General features: G+C 33.6%; 2 protein-coding genes across 8 annotated transcripts in view; one reads left to right on the plus strand and one right to left on the minus strand.

Moving 5' to 3' along the window:
• ELP4 (elongator acetyltransferase complex subunit 4) overlaps positions 1-4,468 on the minus strand; it is a 180,209-nt gene extending 175,741 nt beyond the window's left edge. Inside the window, exon 1 of the mRNA XM_006753936.2 lies at positions 4,154-4,468. Within this exon, the coding sequence (XP_006753999.1) occupies positions 4,154-4,379 (226 nt within the window). The 5' untranslated portion in view covers positions 4,380-4,468. The remainder of the gene's footprint in view (positions 1-4,153) is intronic.
• A 38-nt stretch (positions 4,469-4,506) lies between these two features.
• Positions 4,507-20,595, plus strand: part of IMMP1L (inner mitochondrial membrane peptidase subunit 1) — a 38,682-nt gene continuing 22,593 nt past the window's right edge. Inside the window, exons 1-3 of one of the 7 annotated variants that reach the window (XM_015566460.1) lie at positions 4,507-4,578; positions 11,466-11,581; positions 18,134-18,389. The gene's annotated coding sequence lies outside the window, so the exon portion shown is untranslated. Of the gene's footprint in view, positions 4,638-4,691; positions 4,929-5,179; positions 5,199-6,734; positions 6,756-11,465; positions 11,582-18,133; positions 18,390-20,595 lie in introns of those variants that run through there. The other 6 variants (XM_006753931.2, XM_015566464.1, XM_015566468.1 and 3 more) reach the window with 6 other exon arrangements.

The following is a 20,595-nucleotide window of genomic DNA, read 5'->3' on the forward strand; positions in this document are numbered from 1 at the left end:
AAAAAAAATCTAATGCTTTAGAAAACATTAAAGAAAATTTAAGATCTTGTGATTAAGTGACAATATTTTCCTATCTTATGATTTTTTAAATATGAGGTAAAGGATTTTTAAAAAATTTGTATGAAGTTAGAAAATTATATCGATATTATTTTAAAGAAAGAATATTCAATCCCCACACTTCCCAAAACAAATCTTTAATTAAGCTATAAATTTTGGGTAAATAACGTCAAAGTAATATATTAGAATATGAAGGCCCAGTAATGATCCCTTATTTTACAACAAGGGTATCTCCCTTTTCAAAGTTAAGAGAAAATAAAAGGGAAAGGAAAAACACTTAGAAAAAGTAACAGTGAACTAAGCAAGTCCTTTTAAGTGTTCTCTATAAAAGAATAGTTTTGCTTAAAAGAATAGAAAGACATTTTAGAGAAAATGTAATGTTAAAAACAAGTTCATATCCTTTCTAGTTCATAGCAATATTCTTAAATATTTAATGTCATACCTCAAATTAAATTGCAGTTATTTCATTAATAAATCTACCTTTTCTTCTCTCTCTAGGAGTATAAGACATCCTGACAACTCTTAATTATAACAATTATTGACTGGGCAAATATAGGAATCAAAATACAAAAACCTATGAAGTGACAATGGCTATATAGATTAAATCACATGAAACAATTTTACATAAAAAAAGGAACAAGCTACAGCTTTTAGTTCTAAAATATCATAATCAGGATTATTTTATTGAGTCCAAACTCAATGAACATCTCCTACAGTCTCTATCAGGGGTGGGCAAACTTTTTGACTTGAGGGCCACAATGGGTTCTTAAACTGGACCAGAGGGCCGGAACAAAAGCATGGATGGAGTGTTTGTGTGAACTAATATAAATTCAAAGAAAACATCATTACATAAAAGGATACGGTCTTTTTTTTTTTTTTTTAGTTTTATTCATTTCAAATGGGCCGGATCTGGCCCGCGGGCCGTAGTTTGCCCATGGCTGCTCTAGACTGATAAAGTGAAGCGAAGGAAATAAGCCCACTAGTATTTATTTTTTGACATCAGTGTTGAAAATGGCTGCTATATCGAACTTCTTTGGAATACTTTTCCTGGATTATTATTTACCCCAAAATCCTATCTGCCATTCACCCGACAGTCAAAATTTACTAAGTCCTAAACAGCAAAGAAGTTAACCCAGTCAAGCCTGAAGTCACCTTTCCTTTATCTTTTTAAAGGATGAGGCTGGGGAATAATTCCTACAGACTCAATGATACGGCCCTAAAATGGACTACACCTTCTATGCAAGGATAAAAGAAATTCTGCCAGAATCTTTTACCCATTATAACCTCTCTTTGGAAGTTCTGGAAAGGAAAAATGGAATATTTACATATAGTATCATCAAATAACATAAATTTCCTGAAAGGGCAGAGTTGAGAACCTGGATTAGGAAATCTCAGAACCTGAAAAATTTAAATGTAGCCCACTTGGGAAATGTCTATCAGTATCTAACAATAAAATTCAGTTGACAGAACAAAAATATTTAATATGATTAGATCATGTTTAAAAGATGCATATATGGGAAATTCTCAAATTTATGAAATGCTTTGCTCTTGGAGTAGTAAGAATAGAAATTTGAGAATATTATTTAATTAGCCTGTATGATGACTTTTAAGTATATTTTGCATCTCTGCTTAAAATTACAATGATGTCACAGTTGCAACAGTAAAATATCGCTGTACTGTATGGCAATAGCAATATGGTATTTACTTGTTACCCAGTAATTACTGAATTTATTTAGGCAACAGTATAATGTCACAGTATAGTTTCATCATCCTGATATACCATGCTATCATTGCATTTTGTCACAATATGGTCATATTACGCTTGTCAGAATCCCAGTCAAATAACATGTGAGTAACAACATAATCTGAATTGCTTATACCTATGTATATACACATTAGCAGCCAAATGTTTCACTTTCAAATCATGTTTTAATGAAAAACAAATTTAATGGGTTTGCTCCACAGGGCCATACAAAATAGAACATGAAAATACAAAAATGGCATTAAGAAGTTAACAACTAAAATACTTCTGCACATGTTATTATTCCAAATGTAGTAATTCCTATAACAACTTCTTCCCCTCCTTTGTACACTGAGAGTTAACTATACACATGTAAAAAATATTTCAAAATATCTAAAAACTGATACTCATTGCAATCATCTTAATGAACACTAATTTTTAGCATAAGCTTGTTACAGTCAAATACTAAAGTTCCTATCCTTAAGCATACCTGGAAAATTTTGAAATTAGAGTTCAAGTTTATATCACTGTAGAAACACATGAGGAAGTTGCTTTGAGTTACCTTTTTGGTGGGGTGCTTCCAGGGACTGGTTAAAATCACTTGAAAAGAGTTCTCAAAGGTTTGAAACAGCTGTAGCATTTGCAGAGCACTAAATCTGGAGCCTAAAGATCAGCCCAGGCTGTTAATGGCTTTGTGGCTTTTCATGTAACTTAATTTCTGAGTCTGTTTTTTGAGCTTCATCTTACATGTTTCATAAATTCTTGTCCAGGTTTTTGCTCTTTTTTCTACACATTATTTTATTTTTCAATCAAGAACTTATTGAGAATCTACTAAGTGATGGGAACTGTGCTAGGCACATTTTGATATTCTAATTAGGAACTGAAGAATATAACGTCAGAAATGTGACCTTTTTGTTTGAAGAGTTTCAGGATCCAGTGAGTAAAATTTCATTTCTCAATTGAATTAATATATAATCACGTATAATACATATTACATATATATATAAACACTTGGTGTAATCCTATATGTGAACTTCAATCTGAAAACAGCTTCCAAGTTTTAAGTTCAAATATAGGATCACACCTAAGTAAAGTGGCAAGGGTTAAAAAAAAGAAAGGTGAGATATTCTGAATAATTGTTTGTAGTACCATGCAATTTAGGAAGGCAATAGACTTGAGACAATTAAGTAAAAAATACTTAGACTTATGTAGAAATAACCAAGATCCAGTTAAGAACATGAAATAACAGAGGGGAAAAAAAACACACAACCATATTCTTTCTCACAGGTTGCTTGCCTTGTCACTTTCCTTTGCATTAAACCTTGCAGGGTGGGGCTGGGGGCTAGGGGTGGAGGGATTACAGAGAGAAAAATGTCGAGTGAAGTACAAGAACAAGCAATGGCATTTCTAGAATTTTATGGAAGTGTACAAGATTTAACTGGCACATATCACACACTATTAAGAAGTCATGAGATACAAACATACAACTTTTTAAATGAAGCAGCATTCAGATAGGAATTAACTAATTCACAACCTTTATTAACATAGGAGTTCTGTCCTACCAACCTAATCGGGTCAATCCTTTCAGTGTAACAGTTACAAAACGAGCATATTCATAGCAGGCTTGTCATGAAAGAAAGGTTCCAGAGATTATAACAGGGACGCCTAGGAACTGCCCTTCTTTCACTCGTTAAAAATCGAACAGAAACAAAAGTGTATTTAACGCAGCAGATACGCGTGTAACTAACTTGGGATCTACATAAACCTTTAATCCATTCTTTTCAAGCCAACGTGGTTTGTTTAAAGATTCAGAACCGGAGATGAGCAGCCTGGCGGTGGAAGACGGGAAGTTACTTTTTTTTTTTTTTTTTTTAGTATCTTCCAATGAAGCCCATCTCTCACATTGATACCAACTTTTGCAGGTTAATCCAAACCACGAACTACCTGGGGGTGGCAGAGACCTGGAGGGGGTTCTAGAGAGGACGGCCGCACTGTCTCCCATCGTGAGTAACTCCCCTTGACCGAGGTAACAGCACGAAGGGATCCGGTCGCAAATTAGAAAAAGGCTGCTGGGCAGGAGCCGAGTGACAGTGGGAGCACCAGCACCGGGCTGGTTAACAGCATTTCCGAGTCTCCATGCAACCCCTCCTCCCTCCCTCTCTCTCTCAGACCAGGCCATGTCTCCACGTCTGAAGGCGGGGGGGTTTTATTTTTTATTTTTGTTTCTTTAGTATTATTTTTTCTTTATTCTATTGTAATTTTTATTTTATTTTATCTTATGTTTTTCTTTTTTTAACCTTTTTCTTCCTCACTTGCTTTCCCTCTGTCGAGCCTAGATCTCCGTTCTGAACCGACCTAAGAGCTGGTCCAGGGCTGGGAGCCCGGTTGATACCAGCAGCTGTCCGTTCCGCACCGACGGTCGTGTGCCTGCGATGGACTCGAGTCGACAGCCGCCTCTCTCGGTGCCGCTGGCTCTCGGACCCCTTCTCTGGAAACTGGTGACGTTGTGTTTGCTGGCTGCCGCCGCCGCCACAGACCCAGGAGTCCAGGTGCCGGGGCCGCTGCTTCCCTCTGCCGCCATCTCGGCGCTTCTCGCGTAGACCCAATAGGAACTCTGGGAACTCCAATAGCCGGCCTATCAGCGCCAGCCCCCAACTCCCGCCTCTTTGTGGCTCTTGTAGCCAATAGAACTGAGAGTTCCGTCTTAAGTCAACCAATAGCAAGGCGTCTTGCTGAAAAGTGCTCTCTGCGTGAGGACGGCGGACTTGTGCGGGACCCAGGTGAGAAAGGCCCCGGTGAGCCCTGGATGAGAGCCTTCCGGGGTTCTTTGGGGCAAGAGGTGGGTAATATACAACTTTGCTCTCGTTTTGAGTGTCTTCACGTTTAATTACAGAAGCGATCGGTGGAGCGAAATATCAAACAACTGCCAGTAGGACTTTTCACTTAGGCTTGTCTGTGAAGAGGAAAGATACATTTCCCCGCCCCTTTCTCTTCTGATATCTGATGGAAAATTCATCGTCTTCACCTGAAGTCATTAATTTTTTTTAAATGGTTGTGTTATACTGAAGGAATCGGAACTCACCTTAATGAGTTGCTTGCTGAGCATCTGAGCTCAGTTTGTCAGTGGCAGGTGGGTTGGGTTTAGACCTTAGAGTGAAAACTCGAGCTTGGAGCTTTGGTTTCCCTCTGATTCTAAGAGCAAATGACAAAATGTACTTCTCTGGCACGTCCCCGCGACAAGCTTTCGTTAATTTTAATTAATGCTTCTGAAAGCCCCTTTCCATAAGTGGTGTGAATGACAAGTGTTACTCTGACAACCTTGTTCACACATTTAATTGTCGTTTGCTGTTAAGACACCTTCAAATAACAAACTACTTGAGGTATTCTTCCAAAAAAACTGGTAAGAATGAAATGTGTATGTACTTTATTTTCCTAGTGATTTGTGAACTTTAAAATGAGAGTTTTCTTATTAGAATAGGAATTTTATGTGCAGGGGAAAAATGTAATTTAGAGCTGTGTCTTTCGATTTAAAATTTTTCTTAAAACTGAGCGTGTGTGTGTGTGTGTGTGTGTGTGTGGTGGGTAAGTGATTTTTAAAAGCATTCATGATTGACAAGTTTAAACTATAAAAAGACTCCCAAATCATGCCTGTACTACAAAGTTATGACTGGTTTTGACAGTGATGTATGCTACTTTTAAAATACAACCAAACCTCATGGCAGTTCTTGCCATTGAATTGTTTTAAATCTCAATGACCCGTTAAAATCTTTGGCAGGTTCTGTTTGATACATCAGAATTAGTTTGCTAAGTAGTGACTGGAGTTTTTCATTTGGGGAGGTCTTTCATTTTTCTGGATTTTTTTTTTTTTAAAGAAAAATGTTCAGGAAAAAAACAAACTCATGTTGCTATTCAACTATATCATCTGGAAAGTTTGATGAGGTTTAGATGTTTTTATTTTGGATCTTTTGCCAGTATATATCTAAATCATTCAGTAAATAGCTGTTAAGTGCTTACTCTTTGCTTAGACCTACTCTTGTCATTTTTAGGCCTACAGAAGTAAAAATGTTCTTATGTGGGGGAGAAAAGATTAACATTAGAAAACAGAACAGCACTTGAACACATTGAGCAATATGTACAAATTTTGATCTGTAGTAACTACTAAGAAGAGCAAAACAAAAAGTGGCAAAGCATTTTCATATCAAATAGAAACATCTTGGATATTTTTATTAGTCTTAAATACTGATTTTTTACATTTTATTTTTCCTATTCTCTTGTCTCCTACTCTGTTTACCCTTTGGTTTTCTAAGGATGATAATGTGATGCTTTATTTGCCTTATTACTAGAACTGAAGAATTGTTTTCAACTTTTATAATTTGGGAACATGACATATGCACCCAAGGAATTTCTGAAGTTAGGCTGTATCTTTGGAATAGTATAAAATTATCAGAGGATAATTTAATTTGTCTTGATTTTTTTTTACAAAGACAAAACTATTGCTCTCAAAGCAAATAATCACACATATTTGAATTTACCAGTATATAGAGTTGAATATAAGGCATTGGATTAAATACAGTGTATCTTTAGAAGCGAAGAGATAAAAAGGTATATGTTTAGGTGTGCTGTTAATGATGAATAATAATTAATTATGTTCCAGGTAATGAGCTAAGTACACAGGTTACAGAAAAAAGAATACTTAGTCTTTGCCTTCCTTGAGTGCACAGTTGAGGGACATAGGTGGATAAATAGAATACTAAAGTATACTATATAATTTCTATTGGAGGACAAATGTATGATACCTAACTTGGACTGAGAAGGGCCTTGGAAAGTTTCCCCTGATGAGAAAGCTTAACCTGAGTTTTGAAGAATGTGTAGGTGATATAATCGTTACAGAGAATGGAAGCCATTACAGAGAATAGGAAGACTGCTCCTTCAGTAAATCTGTTCTCATTGCTTCTGTGTAAGTTGTTCTCATGGTTTATGCATAGTATGAATAGAAGGGAAGATTGGAGAAGGTCTAATTAGTTTTCCTAAGGTAGTAGATTTTTTTCCTTTAGGCATAATAGGAAATGGGAAATCATTGAAAACTTTTAAGGAAAGATGACAGTGATTATATTTGATCGTTATGTTTTGGCTAAACATGCTAGAAGAAAATGGATTGTCTAAAAGTGTGACTGGAATAAAGAGAATGGAATGGATTAAGATATATTACTATAAGGGGTAGAATTGATATGATCAAGGAAGGTTGACAGGAGGAACCAAAGATGATTCACAGGTTTCTGCCTTGAACAGCTTTGTGGGTGATCCTATCTAATAAAGAGGGAAAGCCCTAACTGGTTTGGCTCAGTGGATAGAGCGTTGGCCTGCAGACTGAAGAGGGAATATGTTATTGACCCTCACACCATCGCAAAGATGGCAGCACCCACAACCAATAAGAAGGGAATATGCTAATTGACTGCCACGCCCTCAAAGATGGCTGCGCATGCAGCCACAGGATGGCTGGAAGGGGAGGCCAGTTAGGGGCGACCATGCCAGCATGGGAGGGCAGTTGGGGGTGACCAGGCCTGCAGGGGAGAGCAGTTGGGGGACTGGGCCAGCAAGGGAGGGCAGTTGGGGGTGACTGGGCCGGCAGGGGAGAGCAGTTGGGGGAGACTGGGCTGGCAGGAGAGGGCAGTTGGGGGCAATCAGGCCAGCAGGGGAGCAGTTAGGTGTTGATCAGGCTGGCAGGGGAGTGGTTAGGGGGTGATCAGGTTGGCAGGCAGAAGTAGTTAGGGGCAATCAGATAGGCAGGCAGGCAAGTGGTTGGGAGCCAGCAGTCCCGGATTGTGAGAGGAGTGTCCGACTGCCAATTTAGGCCCAATCCCACAGGGATCAAAACTTGTGCTCGGGGCCTGTAGTAGATGATAAAGGATAAAGGAGAGACAGCAGAATTTTGTAGTTATGTTGGTTATTTTAGGGAATGGGAGATCATAAAATGAGTATTTTTTAAAAATGTGTGTAATTGGAGGAACCTATGGAGTAGTCAAGTGGAAATATCCAATGCACAGTGGATTATGTGAAAGCGGGAACTCTAGATGAAACATAGATTTGAAGTTAATGAGCATATGATGGAAGTTTACCCCAGGAAATGTATATTTTAGAATCAGAAGAAAAAATGACTGAGAATAAACTTTGGGGAACATAAATATTTACAAGCTGGGCAGAGGAACAGAAAACAAAATAAGAATTGGAAAGTGATTATTTGATTTAGTAATAATGGTTTATTTTGTTAAACTGAAAAGTCAAATAATTGTATTTAGAATTAAATGGCAAGTGAAGTTGAATATTCCATAAAAATAGACCATTTTACATTTTAGAAAAATTTGTTTTGGAGTGGTGGGAGGGGATAGAAAGAGATGACAAAAAATCAAGGGAGGAGTTTTATTGTTTGAGAGGAACTGTAAAACAACTTTAGACAATTGATAAAAGGACTTGAATGAGGTATAAGGAATGGAATCGGAGCACAGGAGAGGGATTAGTGTTTGAAAGAATGGACAATTCAATGGCTAGAGGGTATTAAAAAAGTAAGACTCTTGCCAAACCGGTTTGTCTCAGCGGATAGAGCCTTGGCCTGTGGACTGAAAGGTTCCAGGTTCGATTCCGGTCAAGGGCATGTACTTTGGTTGCGGGCACATCCCCAGTAGGAGGTGTCCAAGAAGCAGCTGGTCGATGTTTCTCTCTCATTGATGTTTCTAACTCTCTATCCCTCTCCCTCCCTCTCTGTAAAAAATCAATAAAATATATTTTTTAAAAAGTAAGGATCTTGCTTTCTGCCATTAAATCTTGAAGTCCTTAGGACCACTTTATCTTTTTACCATGTTTTATATTACCTTCATCCACTCCCAGGACCTCAGCTACAATTTATATACCAATGTCTAACATTTATAGCACAGATTGCTTCTCTGACCTCCAGAATCATAAATTCATATATTTACCTGTTTCTTAAAAGTCTTAGTGGAACCTTAACCTCACAATACCCGAGACTGAACTTCCTCTAGTGCAGGGGTGGGGAATGTTGGGCCCAAGAGCTGTATAAGGCCTGCAAAATCATTTGGTCTGGCTCTGCCAAGACATTAGGGGTAGTTAATTAAATGTTTGACCAAATATAGTAAGGTAATTTTTAAATTGATAATTTTGTATGGCCTAAGAATGATGTTATAAATACCCAAATGGCCCTGGGCAGAAGAGAGGTTCCCTATTCTCCCTCTAATGTTTTGTATCTTATTAAATGATAAGACAGTTTGTAGAGTTAGTTGCCTAAGCAATGGAACTTCACTCAATCCCTATTTCAAATTGCATTTTGCTATATGCAGCCCATTACCAAGACCTGTGAATTTACCTCTTAATAGCTCCCTGATATAGCTAGGGCATGTAGCCCTTCTTTGGTTCTCTTGTAGTACATTCTCCATTCAAGAGCCATCCTGACCTTTTCAATAGAAATATGATCATATAATATAATCATATAATATAAAACAAAACTTCTTAAGGACCTGCATGTAGTTCCTTCTACCTACTTCTGTAGGCACATCACTCTATAAATTCCCTTACTCTCTAAATTCTGTTATTTATTTATTGTTCTGTACTCACCATATTCAGTAAAGCCATCTTATCATCCTATCAAAATAAAATCAGCTCCAGTATACTAACTGAACAAATAAAATTGGAAATTAAAAAATACAATTGACATTAGTATTTAAAAAAAAAGAAATATTTAAGCATAAATCTAAAAAAATGCATACAAGGTCTATATGAGGAAAACTACAAAACTCTGATGAGCAAAATTGAAGAATTAAGTAAATGGAAACATTCAATTTTCATGGGTAGGAGGTCAATATTGTCAAAATATCAATTCTTTCCAACATGATTATAGATTCAATGCAATTCCAATAAAAATTCCATCAAGTTACTTTACAGATATAAGCTGATTGAGGCAAAAGACCCAGAATAGCCAAAACAATGAAGAAGAAAATCAAAGTTGAAGGACCACTGTTACCAAACTTCAAGATTACTATAAAGCTATAGTAATCAAAACAATATAGTATGGACAAAAGAATAGACAGATTCGTGGAAGAGAATAGCCCAGAAATACACTCAACTATAGTCTACTGACCTTTGATAAAATAGCAAAAGCAATACCAAACATAGTCTTTTCAACAAATTGTGCTGGAACACATAGGCATACACATCCCCCCTCCCCGCCCCCACCAAAAGAATCTAGACATAGACTTTATTACACCTTTCACAAAAATTAACTCAGTGGCTTTTCCCATTGTGTCAGTGCAGGTAAAGCATGTAACAGATATTGTGGAGGCTTACTACAATATGGTATTTTGGTAGCATGATTGAATGAATGAATGCCATGGTTATGCCTGCACAGAGGCAATTGGTAGACACCACATAATTCCTTTTTGTTTCCTATTAGTATACTAGTACTCACAAAGGGAAATCTTAGTCCTGACTTCCAGGATTATAGATTTGTTTTACCTGTTTTGTACTTTATATATATGAAGCAATACACTTTTTCTTATCTTTGACATTTTTTGCTCAACATTCTATTTGTGAAGCAGTAAAGAGAAGAAAGATAGATTTGACCGAAATGAGGAAGTATTGGAAAAGTGCAATGTACAATAGCAAAGGCAAGAAACAGGATAAGAGGAAGACTTTAAGGAGAGCAAAGGATAAGAAAAAATGTCATAAATAGCTTAATGATAAAGGATAGAAGACTAAGATATGAGAGTTTCTTTCAGCTTCAGTCAAATCAATCATAAGTATTAGAGAGTCACTGTAGTCTTGATATCATGCACTCAAGATTCTCATATCATTTTGCCAGAAGAAAATAGTAGGAAACTTGTTACATATTCATTAACATATTAATATGTGATATTGTATGTTCTATGTAATTGTATATTTTTAGATGAATATTCATATGCTGTTATCTTCTTTTAATGACAAAAATTTAGTTTTCAGTGTAGACTCTCAAATGTCACATGTAAACACATAGAGCAAACTTTTAACATTTCAAATAAAAATGATAAAACTTTTTCTCTCAGCCATAAGAATTGTAATGGAGTTATTATGGTTGAATATGAGGCAGGTTTTGACATTCAAGACAGTATCAACCATAATATATTTTGCCTTTGTCATATTATAGTTTGTCACAGAGTTTTTCAACAATATCGTATACATTCTTCATAGTGAGTAAATATCTGTTTAATTAGTCTTAACACATCAGCATTACCAACTATTTCTCTGCTGCCTTTTCATGCTTAAAATTAACTTTAGATATTCATGCTGACATGTAGAAATTAATTTAATATATCAGAACTGTATGCGGTTGGTGTTAACAACTTCCTTAAGTCCTTGAACACAGTTCTCTTTAGGCTGATTGATACATTATGTTACCCATGTACTTTCTTCTACTTTAAATTCCCTCATAAAGAACTATAATACTCTGTTTTTTTAAATCATTTTGTCCAAAGTGTCATTGAATATCTGAATTCAAAATCCCATTGACCTGCTAAAGAGGAAGATGCATCTTAACAATTGAGAAACATTTAGTCATATATGTTAACTCAAATCAACATGGCTGAAAAAAGCCTTTAACTAATATAATTTTGATTTTCTACTTTAGAAATCCTGAAACCATGGGTCACCCACATATGCTTTGAGATGCGTTAGATGCTTTTTTTTTTCCTGGAAGCCCTGCAACAACTCTAAACTTTGAATATATTGTAGAACAGATCTATGGTAAGTGGGCTCTTTTCCTCATTTTTTTTTTTTTTTTTGTCTGGTTTGTGTTCAAGTTAAGTCTTATGAATGCCCTAATGCTGCTCCCTGCTGGACACGGTAATTTTTGAAGGTTAGCACTTAATAGATGGACAAGTAACTGGTTAGCTGGAGGGGAATCCTTGGCTGTATTCACTCACACACACACATACACACACACACACACACACACAAACACACACAAAATAGTATATGACAAAAGCAACTCTGTTATAATGAGTAATACCATTGTCATTATGTTGATATCTGGAATATGATGAAAGTGCTGATAGTCTTGCGTCTAATTTTCATTGTCTGTTTCCTGTTTAATGGCATCTAAAAGTTATAACCAACATACATTGGAGTTTACATTATATTTTTTTTTTCTTTTTGTAGTAGCAAGCTGTTGGAAACACCCTAATGTCTACCCATAGGGTACTTGTTAAATGATCTGTGGCCTAGCTATACAGCTTTAAAAAAAGAAAGGATGTTCTCTATATGCAGATTTGGAAGTTTTCAAACATACATTGCCGTTTCAAGAGAGCAGAATTCAAACAGTGTAACCAATTTTTGTGTAAAAGGGTGGGGAATCAAAATATGAATATATCTAGAGATGCTTATATTTGCATAAGAAAATCTGGAATGGTATACAAAATCTGTTGAATCGAAAATTTGATTATTTAAATGAACTATCTCAGAACCCTTAGTTTTTTCCTATGACAAGGATTTTGACTGCTTTTGTGTATCTGTGTGTAAAACTGCCTTTTAAAAGAAAGCTCTATATACAGAAAAGTACACATATTATAAGTAGATAGCTCAATGAATTTTTTAGAAGCCAAAAAAAACCCATGTAACCAGCACCTAGATAAAGAAAAAGAACATTATCAACACTCTAGACGACACCAACTGTCATGTTTCCTTCCAGTCACTACTTCTCTCTCTGCACTAGAATAACCCCTACCCTGACTTTTCAGTAGCATCATTAGTTTTGCTTGTATTTATATTTTATATAGAATTATACAGTCTATTTTATGTCTGGTTTCCTTTGCTTAACTTTTTGTCATGAGATTTGTCCATATTGTTGCATGTAGTCATACTTTGTTCATTTTCATTGCTGCATGTCATCATATATGACTGTATCACAACTATTGTTTATCCATTCTGTTAACGGACATTTTGGAAGTTTCCATCTAACACTGCTATAAACATTATAATACATACTTCTTGATTAATATATTTATGTGTTTCATTTGATGATATATCTAGGAGCAAAATTATTGGATCATAAGAATATATGTCCAACTTTAATCAGTATTGCCAGTTTTCTAAAATGGTACTAGTTTACATTTCTGTGAGAGCTTTGGTTGCTCCACGTCTTTGCCAACACTCGATTCTTTTATCCACCTCTTTATATTTTTCAGATTCTGATGTGTATAAATAGTAAATCATTATCGTTTTATTCTTTAGCTCCCTGATGATTAATGAAGTTGAGCACCTTTTCATTCGATGTATATTGCCTATTTCATTATTCTCTTTTGTGAAGCAACTGTTCATTTCTCTTGCCCATGTTTCTATTGGGCTGTCTTTTTCTGTGACTTGTAGATGTTTTTTATATATTTGGAATATGAGTCCTTCATCTAATATAGGTATTGCAAACATTTCTCCTGCTCTGAGGTTTGCCCTCTCAATTTATTAATAGTGCTTTTGATGAACAGATGATTATGACTTTAAAGTCGTCTAGTTTGTCATCTATGTTTAGTGCTCTTTACCTCTTCTTTAAGAAATATTTGTCTATTCCAAAGATGGTCTGTATTCTGTTTTTCTCTAAAAGTATTATTGTTTTACATTTTATACCCATAATTTTAGATTGTATTTTTCATGTTAGGCAATTTTGCTCTGGTTTTTAGACTCAAAAATCTATACCTCTAAACAGAAAAGGGAGGTGGATTTATGTTAATGGCCATACTTATGTGCTTTTTTACTAAATACTCCCTTAAGAAAACAGTATGTTTATCTATGTTTGCCTCAACTGTAACTTTAATGTACTTCTTTATTTATGTTGCTGTACACAAGATTATTCAGGGAAGGATATCTGGAGTGGGAAAAGTTTTGATTTTCAATATTTTAAATAGTGCTAGTAATCATAAAAATTTTTATCCATGAAATCTAAAGTTTGGTGAAGTATTTACAGACACAATGCCAGTTACCTCATCTAAGTATAGTTCATTCTGTTAAAGTTTGGGATATTTCAGTGAGGGAAAAATTAGGTTTTAGTTTTTGACATCAAAGCAATATGAAATGCTGGCTGTTAATTTGAGAATTATTTTATAAGCTTCTTTTTAATTATTTTGATTGTAGGTAGGTGAGCATTCATTTATGTATGTTAAGAACATTCACAAGGCTTTCAGTGATACTTTTTATTATTCAGAAGTATATGAGACATATGTTCTGATTATGTGCCATTATTTGTATTGCAGAAAAGTATTTTTATATACTCTAGTATTTTAGTTTTTATTTTGTCAATAATGTATATTATTAACTTACTGTATTAAGTCTACATTTACATTTCTTAATGAGAGAAATTGCCTATTTAAAAATGTATTTTGTCTGTGATCACAGTGGTGAAATTATAGAAAGGCTCTTAACTAAGCACTTAGGTATTTTTCACTTGTCATCTACATTTCTTAGTTTAAAGCATCAAATTAAATAATATTTTATGTTGGCTTTTATTTTAATTCATGCATTTAAAAACTGAAATACAGATAAAAGGTAGTTTCAAAATAAATTCAGTATATTATTTATGAGTGGAGCAACACATTAGCATTGGGTTCACAATAGATCATATCGCTTTTATTCCATCTTACAAGCTTAGCAGCACAAACAGAATAATCAACATATTATTTGGCTGTCATCTGCTGAACAGAAACCAGAGATCACAAGGAGGTTTTCCCTAGCTGTGGTGATGGCCTTTTTGTTCCAAGCCCCCATCTGGGAGGGCCATGGTGTGTTATCATATGGAACGCGGGGTTTTCTGTAATCTGCTTAGCTGCACTGCAGTTTGAATCTTCATTCCATGTTTGTGTAATTTATAATTTTAATGAGACCATGGCACTTGTGGGCTTTGAAATATATTAAAAGCTCTTTTGTGCATATGCTTTTGTTCTTGCTTAATAGGCTCAGTGTATTTAAAACTGATGAATTTTTATTCATGAATTTGGATGTCTGGGGATTAACTTAGACTGAATATCATTGCTCTCATATACTGATGGTTAGAAAGTTTTTTTTATTGTTATTACTTTGTTTTTATATGTGTGCTTTTGTCTGTGTCTGTGTGTATATGTGATACTTGTAACCAGGAAAGGAAAGAAATACATAATTTTAAAAAGGTAGGAAAAAGTGGCATGGCTAGGTTATAAAGAACTGATTTAGATGTTATCCATCTTATTTATTGATACTAATGTATCATCTTCAGTCTTAGTATTTTAGATAAATATTATATTATAAAGGAAAAATTATGAAAAAGTAACTTTTAAATGAGTTACTTTATGTACTACTCTTTATAGAAATTCCCAATGTGTGACAAAGATAGACTTTGTATTTTAATTGTATAATATCAATTTCCTTTGGTTATTCTAAATCTACCATTAACTTTCTTTACTTAAATTAGGTATACATTTTATATTTTAACTATTTACAGTTTTCCTTGTTTCTGTAAAACTGTTTTTATTAATGAAATTTTATAAACCTACATTGATGGATAATGAAATGACTAATGGAAAAGCAGCCTTCTAATAATTTATAAAATTGAACTTTTTCATTTTTCTAAAATTCTGAAATATACTAAATGCTTCAAGTCTATGTAGTTATTATGATATATTTGAAAAATGTGAATATAAGTAATTATATAGCACCTTAGGAAAAAAATCATGGCACTTGGTAGATGCAGACATGTTATTTGAAGTTGCTGTCTATTGGACTCAGTGAGTGGTACACACAGACCTTAGTAGTCTTTTATGAAGTTGCTCAAGATGTATTTTTTCTAAAAGCCTATGCTTACTGGACTAAAACATTTTTCTAACTATAACACATTATTCTTTTTTGGTTCACAATGGTCAGTAATTTGGCTAGTCCCTCCTTCCTCACTACCCTTAAGCTAGAAATATGAAATAGATTCTAAAATGACTGCATTTTCTTCTTTCTTTACTAAGCTTATCTACCAGATTTAACACTAGACTGTAATGTTTATTCTTCCATAATAACCCTCTGCTTTAGTATTTTTATTAGTTGTACAATTTTAATTAGTTTAAGAATATATTATTAAAAATATGTAATCTGCTAAAACAGTGCTGTCCAATAGAAATATGAGTTATATATGTATTTTATTTAACCTGCTGTATCTAAATTACTATCTTTTCAACATGTAATTAATATATAAAATATTTTACTTTTTTTTGTACTAAGTCTTCAAAGTCCTGTGTAAGAATATTTTATTCTTATAATACCTCTCAGTTTGGAGTAGTCACATTTCAAGTGTTCAATAGCCATATGTAGCTAGTGGCTACTTTATTAAATAGTATAGCTCTAAAGTATTACATGTAAATATCATAACAGAAATGTGTAATTTTTGCATTCCTCATTATTTTTTTAATATCCTAATCAAGGCAATCAAAGAGTATACATGTGCTATTATGTAGTAGGAAAAGAGTGGATTGAGAGTTCACATTTCAAGTGTTCAATAGCCATATGTAGCTAGTGGCTACTTTATTAAATAGTATAGCACTAGAATATTAGATGTAAATATCATAACAGAAATGTGTAATTTTTGCATTCCTCATTATTTTTTTAATATCCTAATCAAGGCAATCAAAGAGTATACATGTGCTATTATGTAGTTGAAGTTACACAATATTTTTGGGTTATACATGCCTGTTTAATACACAAAATCAGAATTATAACACCTGACTCCTGAGTACTTAACAGATATTGTATAGATATGCTTAAAGATACTGTGATTATAAGGAGAAAATGACTAATATAAGGTATGTGGTGTGTTCCTCAGCAATTGTGGGCAAATAGAACTTGTCAAACAAGCCATAGTTCAAGTATACCAAGGAGATTAGTTTTACATGAATCCCATGGCAAATCTCAATAGTTTTTTTAAAATATAAAGTTGAGAATTCCTCTTCGCATGCTTATAATTTTTCTGTGTTTGCATGAATAGGTGTTTGCGTGAATGATAGGAATCTGTTTTCATTAAAACTTGCTTAGAGCTGGTATAGCTTTAAACTTCTAGAAGAAAAACGCTTAACATAATGTATTGTTTTCTAAACATCTCTAGGATTCTATACAGTTAAAATGCTCTATATATTCCAATATAAGAAGTTATTTCATTAAATACTTTAAAAACATATTGTTAAGAACTCTAAAACCTTGAATTGTAATTGGTTTGAATGGATTCAAATATCTTAAAATACAAAATGTTCAAGGTGCTTAGTATAAAATACTGCTCTGTACTTTATAAAAGTAGAGACCTTATGTGTAATTGACCTTGCTCAAGTATGGTTTAGAGAGAAAATAATATGTTCATGAGATCTCTGAATCTTTCATATTTTCTGAATTTTGAGGGAATTGAGCTAATTCATATGTAATCTAGCTTACATAGATATTGGCTGATGTTTGTATTTTTTCACTCAAATTTTTATTGACATCTTTCTGTGACTTCTACATTTAAAGTGTTGGCGCAAAATGTTAAGCTATTCTTTAAACAATACCTCTAGTTTTTTGGAGCTGATAAATCCATCCATTGATTTCCTAATTTTATTATGTACACAGTGAATTGTAATCCAAGATTACAGCAAACAAGATGTTAATTTCAAGCCATAATCTATGTACATTTCAATTACAGAGCATGATTGTTATAGGAGCACAGAATAAAAAGGAATAGCATTTGTGCTATCCTCACAGGAGCTGTCAATAAAAGATGTAATGGGGGATTTAGGAATCTGGAAACGGCCAACTAATTTATGTGAATCTATTTTATTTCAGCTAGAAAGACCAAGCTCCTTTTCGTCTGTACTGCATATTGCAGAGCACAGGCTGTCTATAGAAAACCAGGCGGCTGCATATGGATAGTCCCTTGATATCATTCACTTGCTGTGTAATCTTATTATGCAAAGTTCTAATCTTCACCTAGAATGAATGCCTCTGGGTCAGGATATAGTCATATCAGGGTTTTTGAGGTCATGTGTTGTGATCCTTAGCTTATTCTTCTAAGTAGGGCTGGGATTTAAAGAGTATTCCCCAGACGCTGGCCAAGATAGACAGCAGAACCTGCTGCCTTTTTAGAAGACAAGACCAACATGAGGTCCCCGGTAGGATTAAACTTGATTTGTAGCTGTACGATTTTTTAACAGATGTATTATTGGACAGGGAATAGGGGGCCACCAGCACAGCAAAATTGAATCATGACTGGCATTCTCAGGGAGTTTGCTGCCTGCTAAAACAGCAGCTGCATGTGGATTTGACTTCTTTCAGGTGAAGCGACTTCCAGTCATTTGGAAAGGATGGGATGAAAAGGAACCTTGGTGATAATTTTGATGTCTGCAAGATTTAGTACCAGTGTAATGGGATTATCGGTAACACCTTCACTGCAGAAAAAGCCACCTGGCGCTATAACTGGCAGCAACTGAGAACTAATCCTTTCCCATCTCTTGGATGTCATTCATGAAGCTGAAAGCGATTTCTATCCTGCTAACTGTGATTAATTTTATAAACAACAACAAAAAATCAGGTGATCAAGGCAAAGAATATGCTTTCTATTAATTATTTAAAATATGGAGCTTTAGCTATTTGACTTATAAATTATGTAAGACATATGTAAACTATAAACTATGTATGAATTAAAATTTATTTAAATATTCAAGTAGAAATGATGATTAATAATGTCTTTTATACCTTTTCCAGTTGAGTGATGTAGTATAATTGCTATTGGTGAAGATTTATATTTGAGATTAAATATTAAATTAAATACTTCAGTGTTCTTTTGGGTATAAAGCCATTATCAATAAATTAAGTAAAATGTGTATAGGTGTAAGGAATCAGAATAATGTGTTTTTTCATACATTTTAACTGCTTTTTTCCCTGCCGATTAAATGATTTTAGTAAATAAAACATTTAATGATATAAAAATATATAGACACATTTTTTTATAGTTACAGTAATGCTAGCTGATGAAAGGGCTCTTTCTGAAAGTATATGTATGCTCTTAATATTTAAAAGTCCTAAAATAACTAATATTAGAACTAAATAGACTTATTTTTCTAACATCAGAAATTCTTAGTCAAACTTTCCCTTAAGCAGATGGGGATTCAGTTATTTGCTCTGGAATCATGTATTCATTAATTGAGGTTATTTATTAAGCATTTTATTTCAACTAAAACTTTATCAAGTACTTTGTTTAGAGGTGTTATTTTAATATTCTTCTCTTACATGGTCCAGAATAAACTGAGACAAAATGAAGTGAAATTATCCCATCAGTCACCCAAACAGTATGCAACATAACTGCCAAGACTAGAAAAGATAATTAGTGTTGTCAGTGTTATGATCCTAGAGTACTTACTTTTAAAATATTCATAGAACTTGATTTTTATCTTATTGTTTTTTATTTAGTAGCTTTGTCTTTTAAGAACTAGATTAGAAAACCTTAATCATGCTTTTAGGCTCTAAAATCTTAACTAAATATAGGTGACTAAAATATTTTTTGAAATTATAATAAAATATAATTATCCATTATGAATGATATATTGATTTATTTATAGTCTCTATTTACATATTATACATTTTATTCTCCATATTTTCTTTCTTGGAAAAATCAATAAATGCAATATAATAAATTTATGTAGAGATCTTTGGTCAAATCTACCTAGCAAACTTGTCATTCTTCATGGATTTTGTTTTAACCGAATCTAAGCTATTGTATTTGAAAATGTGTTTCTTCATTTGTGTCACATTTAAAATTAATGAATGAGAAAGCTTAATATTTTTACTGAACTGCATTATGATAGTTTATAAAGGACTTTTTTAGTCTTCTATTTCTATTTTTGCTACTGGAAAACCTGCCTATTTAAAATTCTGTTATCATAATGAAAAGATCTATCTATGAAATAAGTGGTCTAAAATATTCCTTTTATCCTCATAATATAATTAATTTTATTTTAAATATAAAATATTTGATTTATATGTAATTTAAAATTATTTTTCCAGGTAGTGTATTTTCTCAGGATAACTTTCTAGAGTAGTTAATAGTATTAGATAATTATTTTTTTAAAGTAGCTTTCCTTTCAAATAAAATTTGTCACACAGCTTTTATTAAACATGGTTACTTTTTTGCTTTTTATTTACTTGGTTACTGATTGGCTCTTGAAAATTACTATTTTTTCTTTCTCTATCCTGGACATTATTCTTATTTGATTAGAGATGGTCAAATAAACTCATCTTAATTAAATTCACTATTAACATACAAGGCCTTCTCAATGATATACATTCTTTTCAGATATAGGTTACTTGAATTTAATACCTTATTGACAAACTATAAGAAATTTGGCTTATCTTTAAAAGCTACTACTAACTTAATAAGTAACTCATAATTATGTCAGTAAGAGTTAAGGGAGGTATTTTTGGAGACAAAGAAAGAGATACAGGGTGAGAGAAATTAGAAGAAAACATTTTTAAAAAAGGAATAAATAAGGTACAAGAAAAGAGCAGGATATGAATCATGGGAATTTTTAATTATTTAAGGGATGATAAACTGTTTTATGAGGCTTAGCATCATACCAAAGGGCCATGCATGAACTGTAGACTGGCACAGCTACAGCCAGTCAGTGATAATGCTGAATGGTATTTGTTCCATTTGAATGCATAGCCTTCAACTATTGCTTGTACAACTTGTATATTGTCCTGAGATACATGGATTATATAGCATATATATATATATATAT

The sequence above is a fragment of the Myotis davidii genome, unplaced genomic scaffold (genome assembly GCF_000327345.1).
Source record: "Myotis davidii unplaced genomic scaffold, ASM32734v1 scaffold330, whole genome shotgun sequence".
NCBI lineage: Eukaryota > Metazoa > Chordata > Mammalia > Chiroptera > Vespertilionidae > Myotis > Myotis davidii.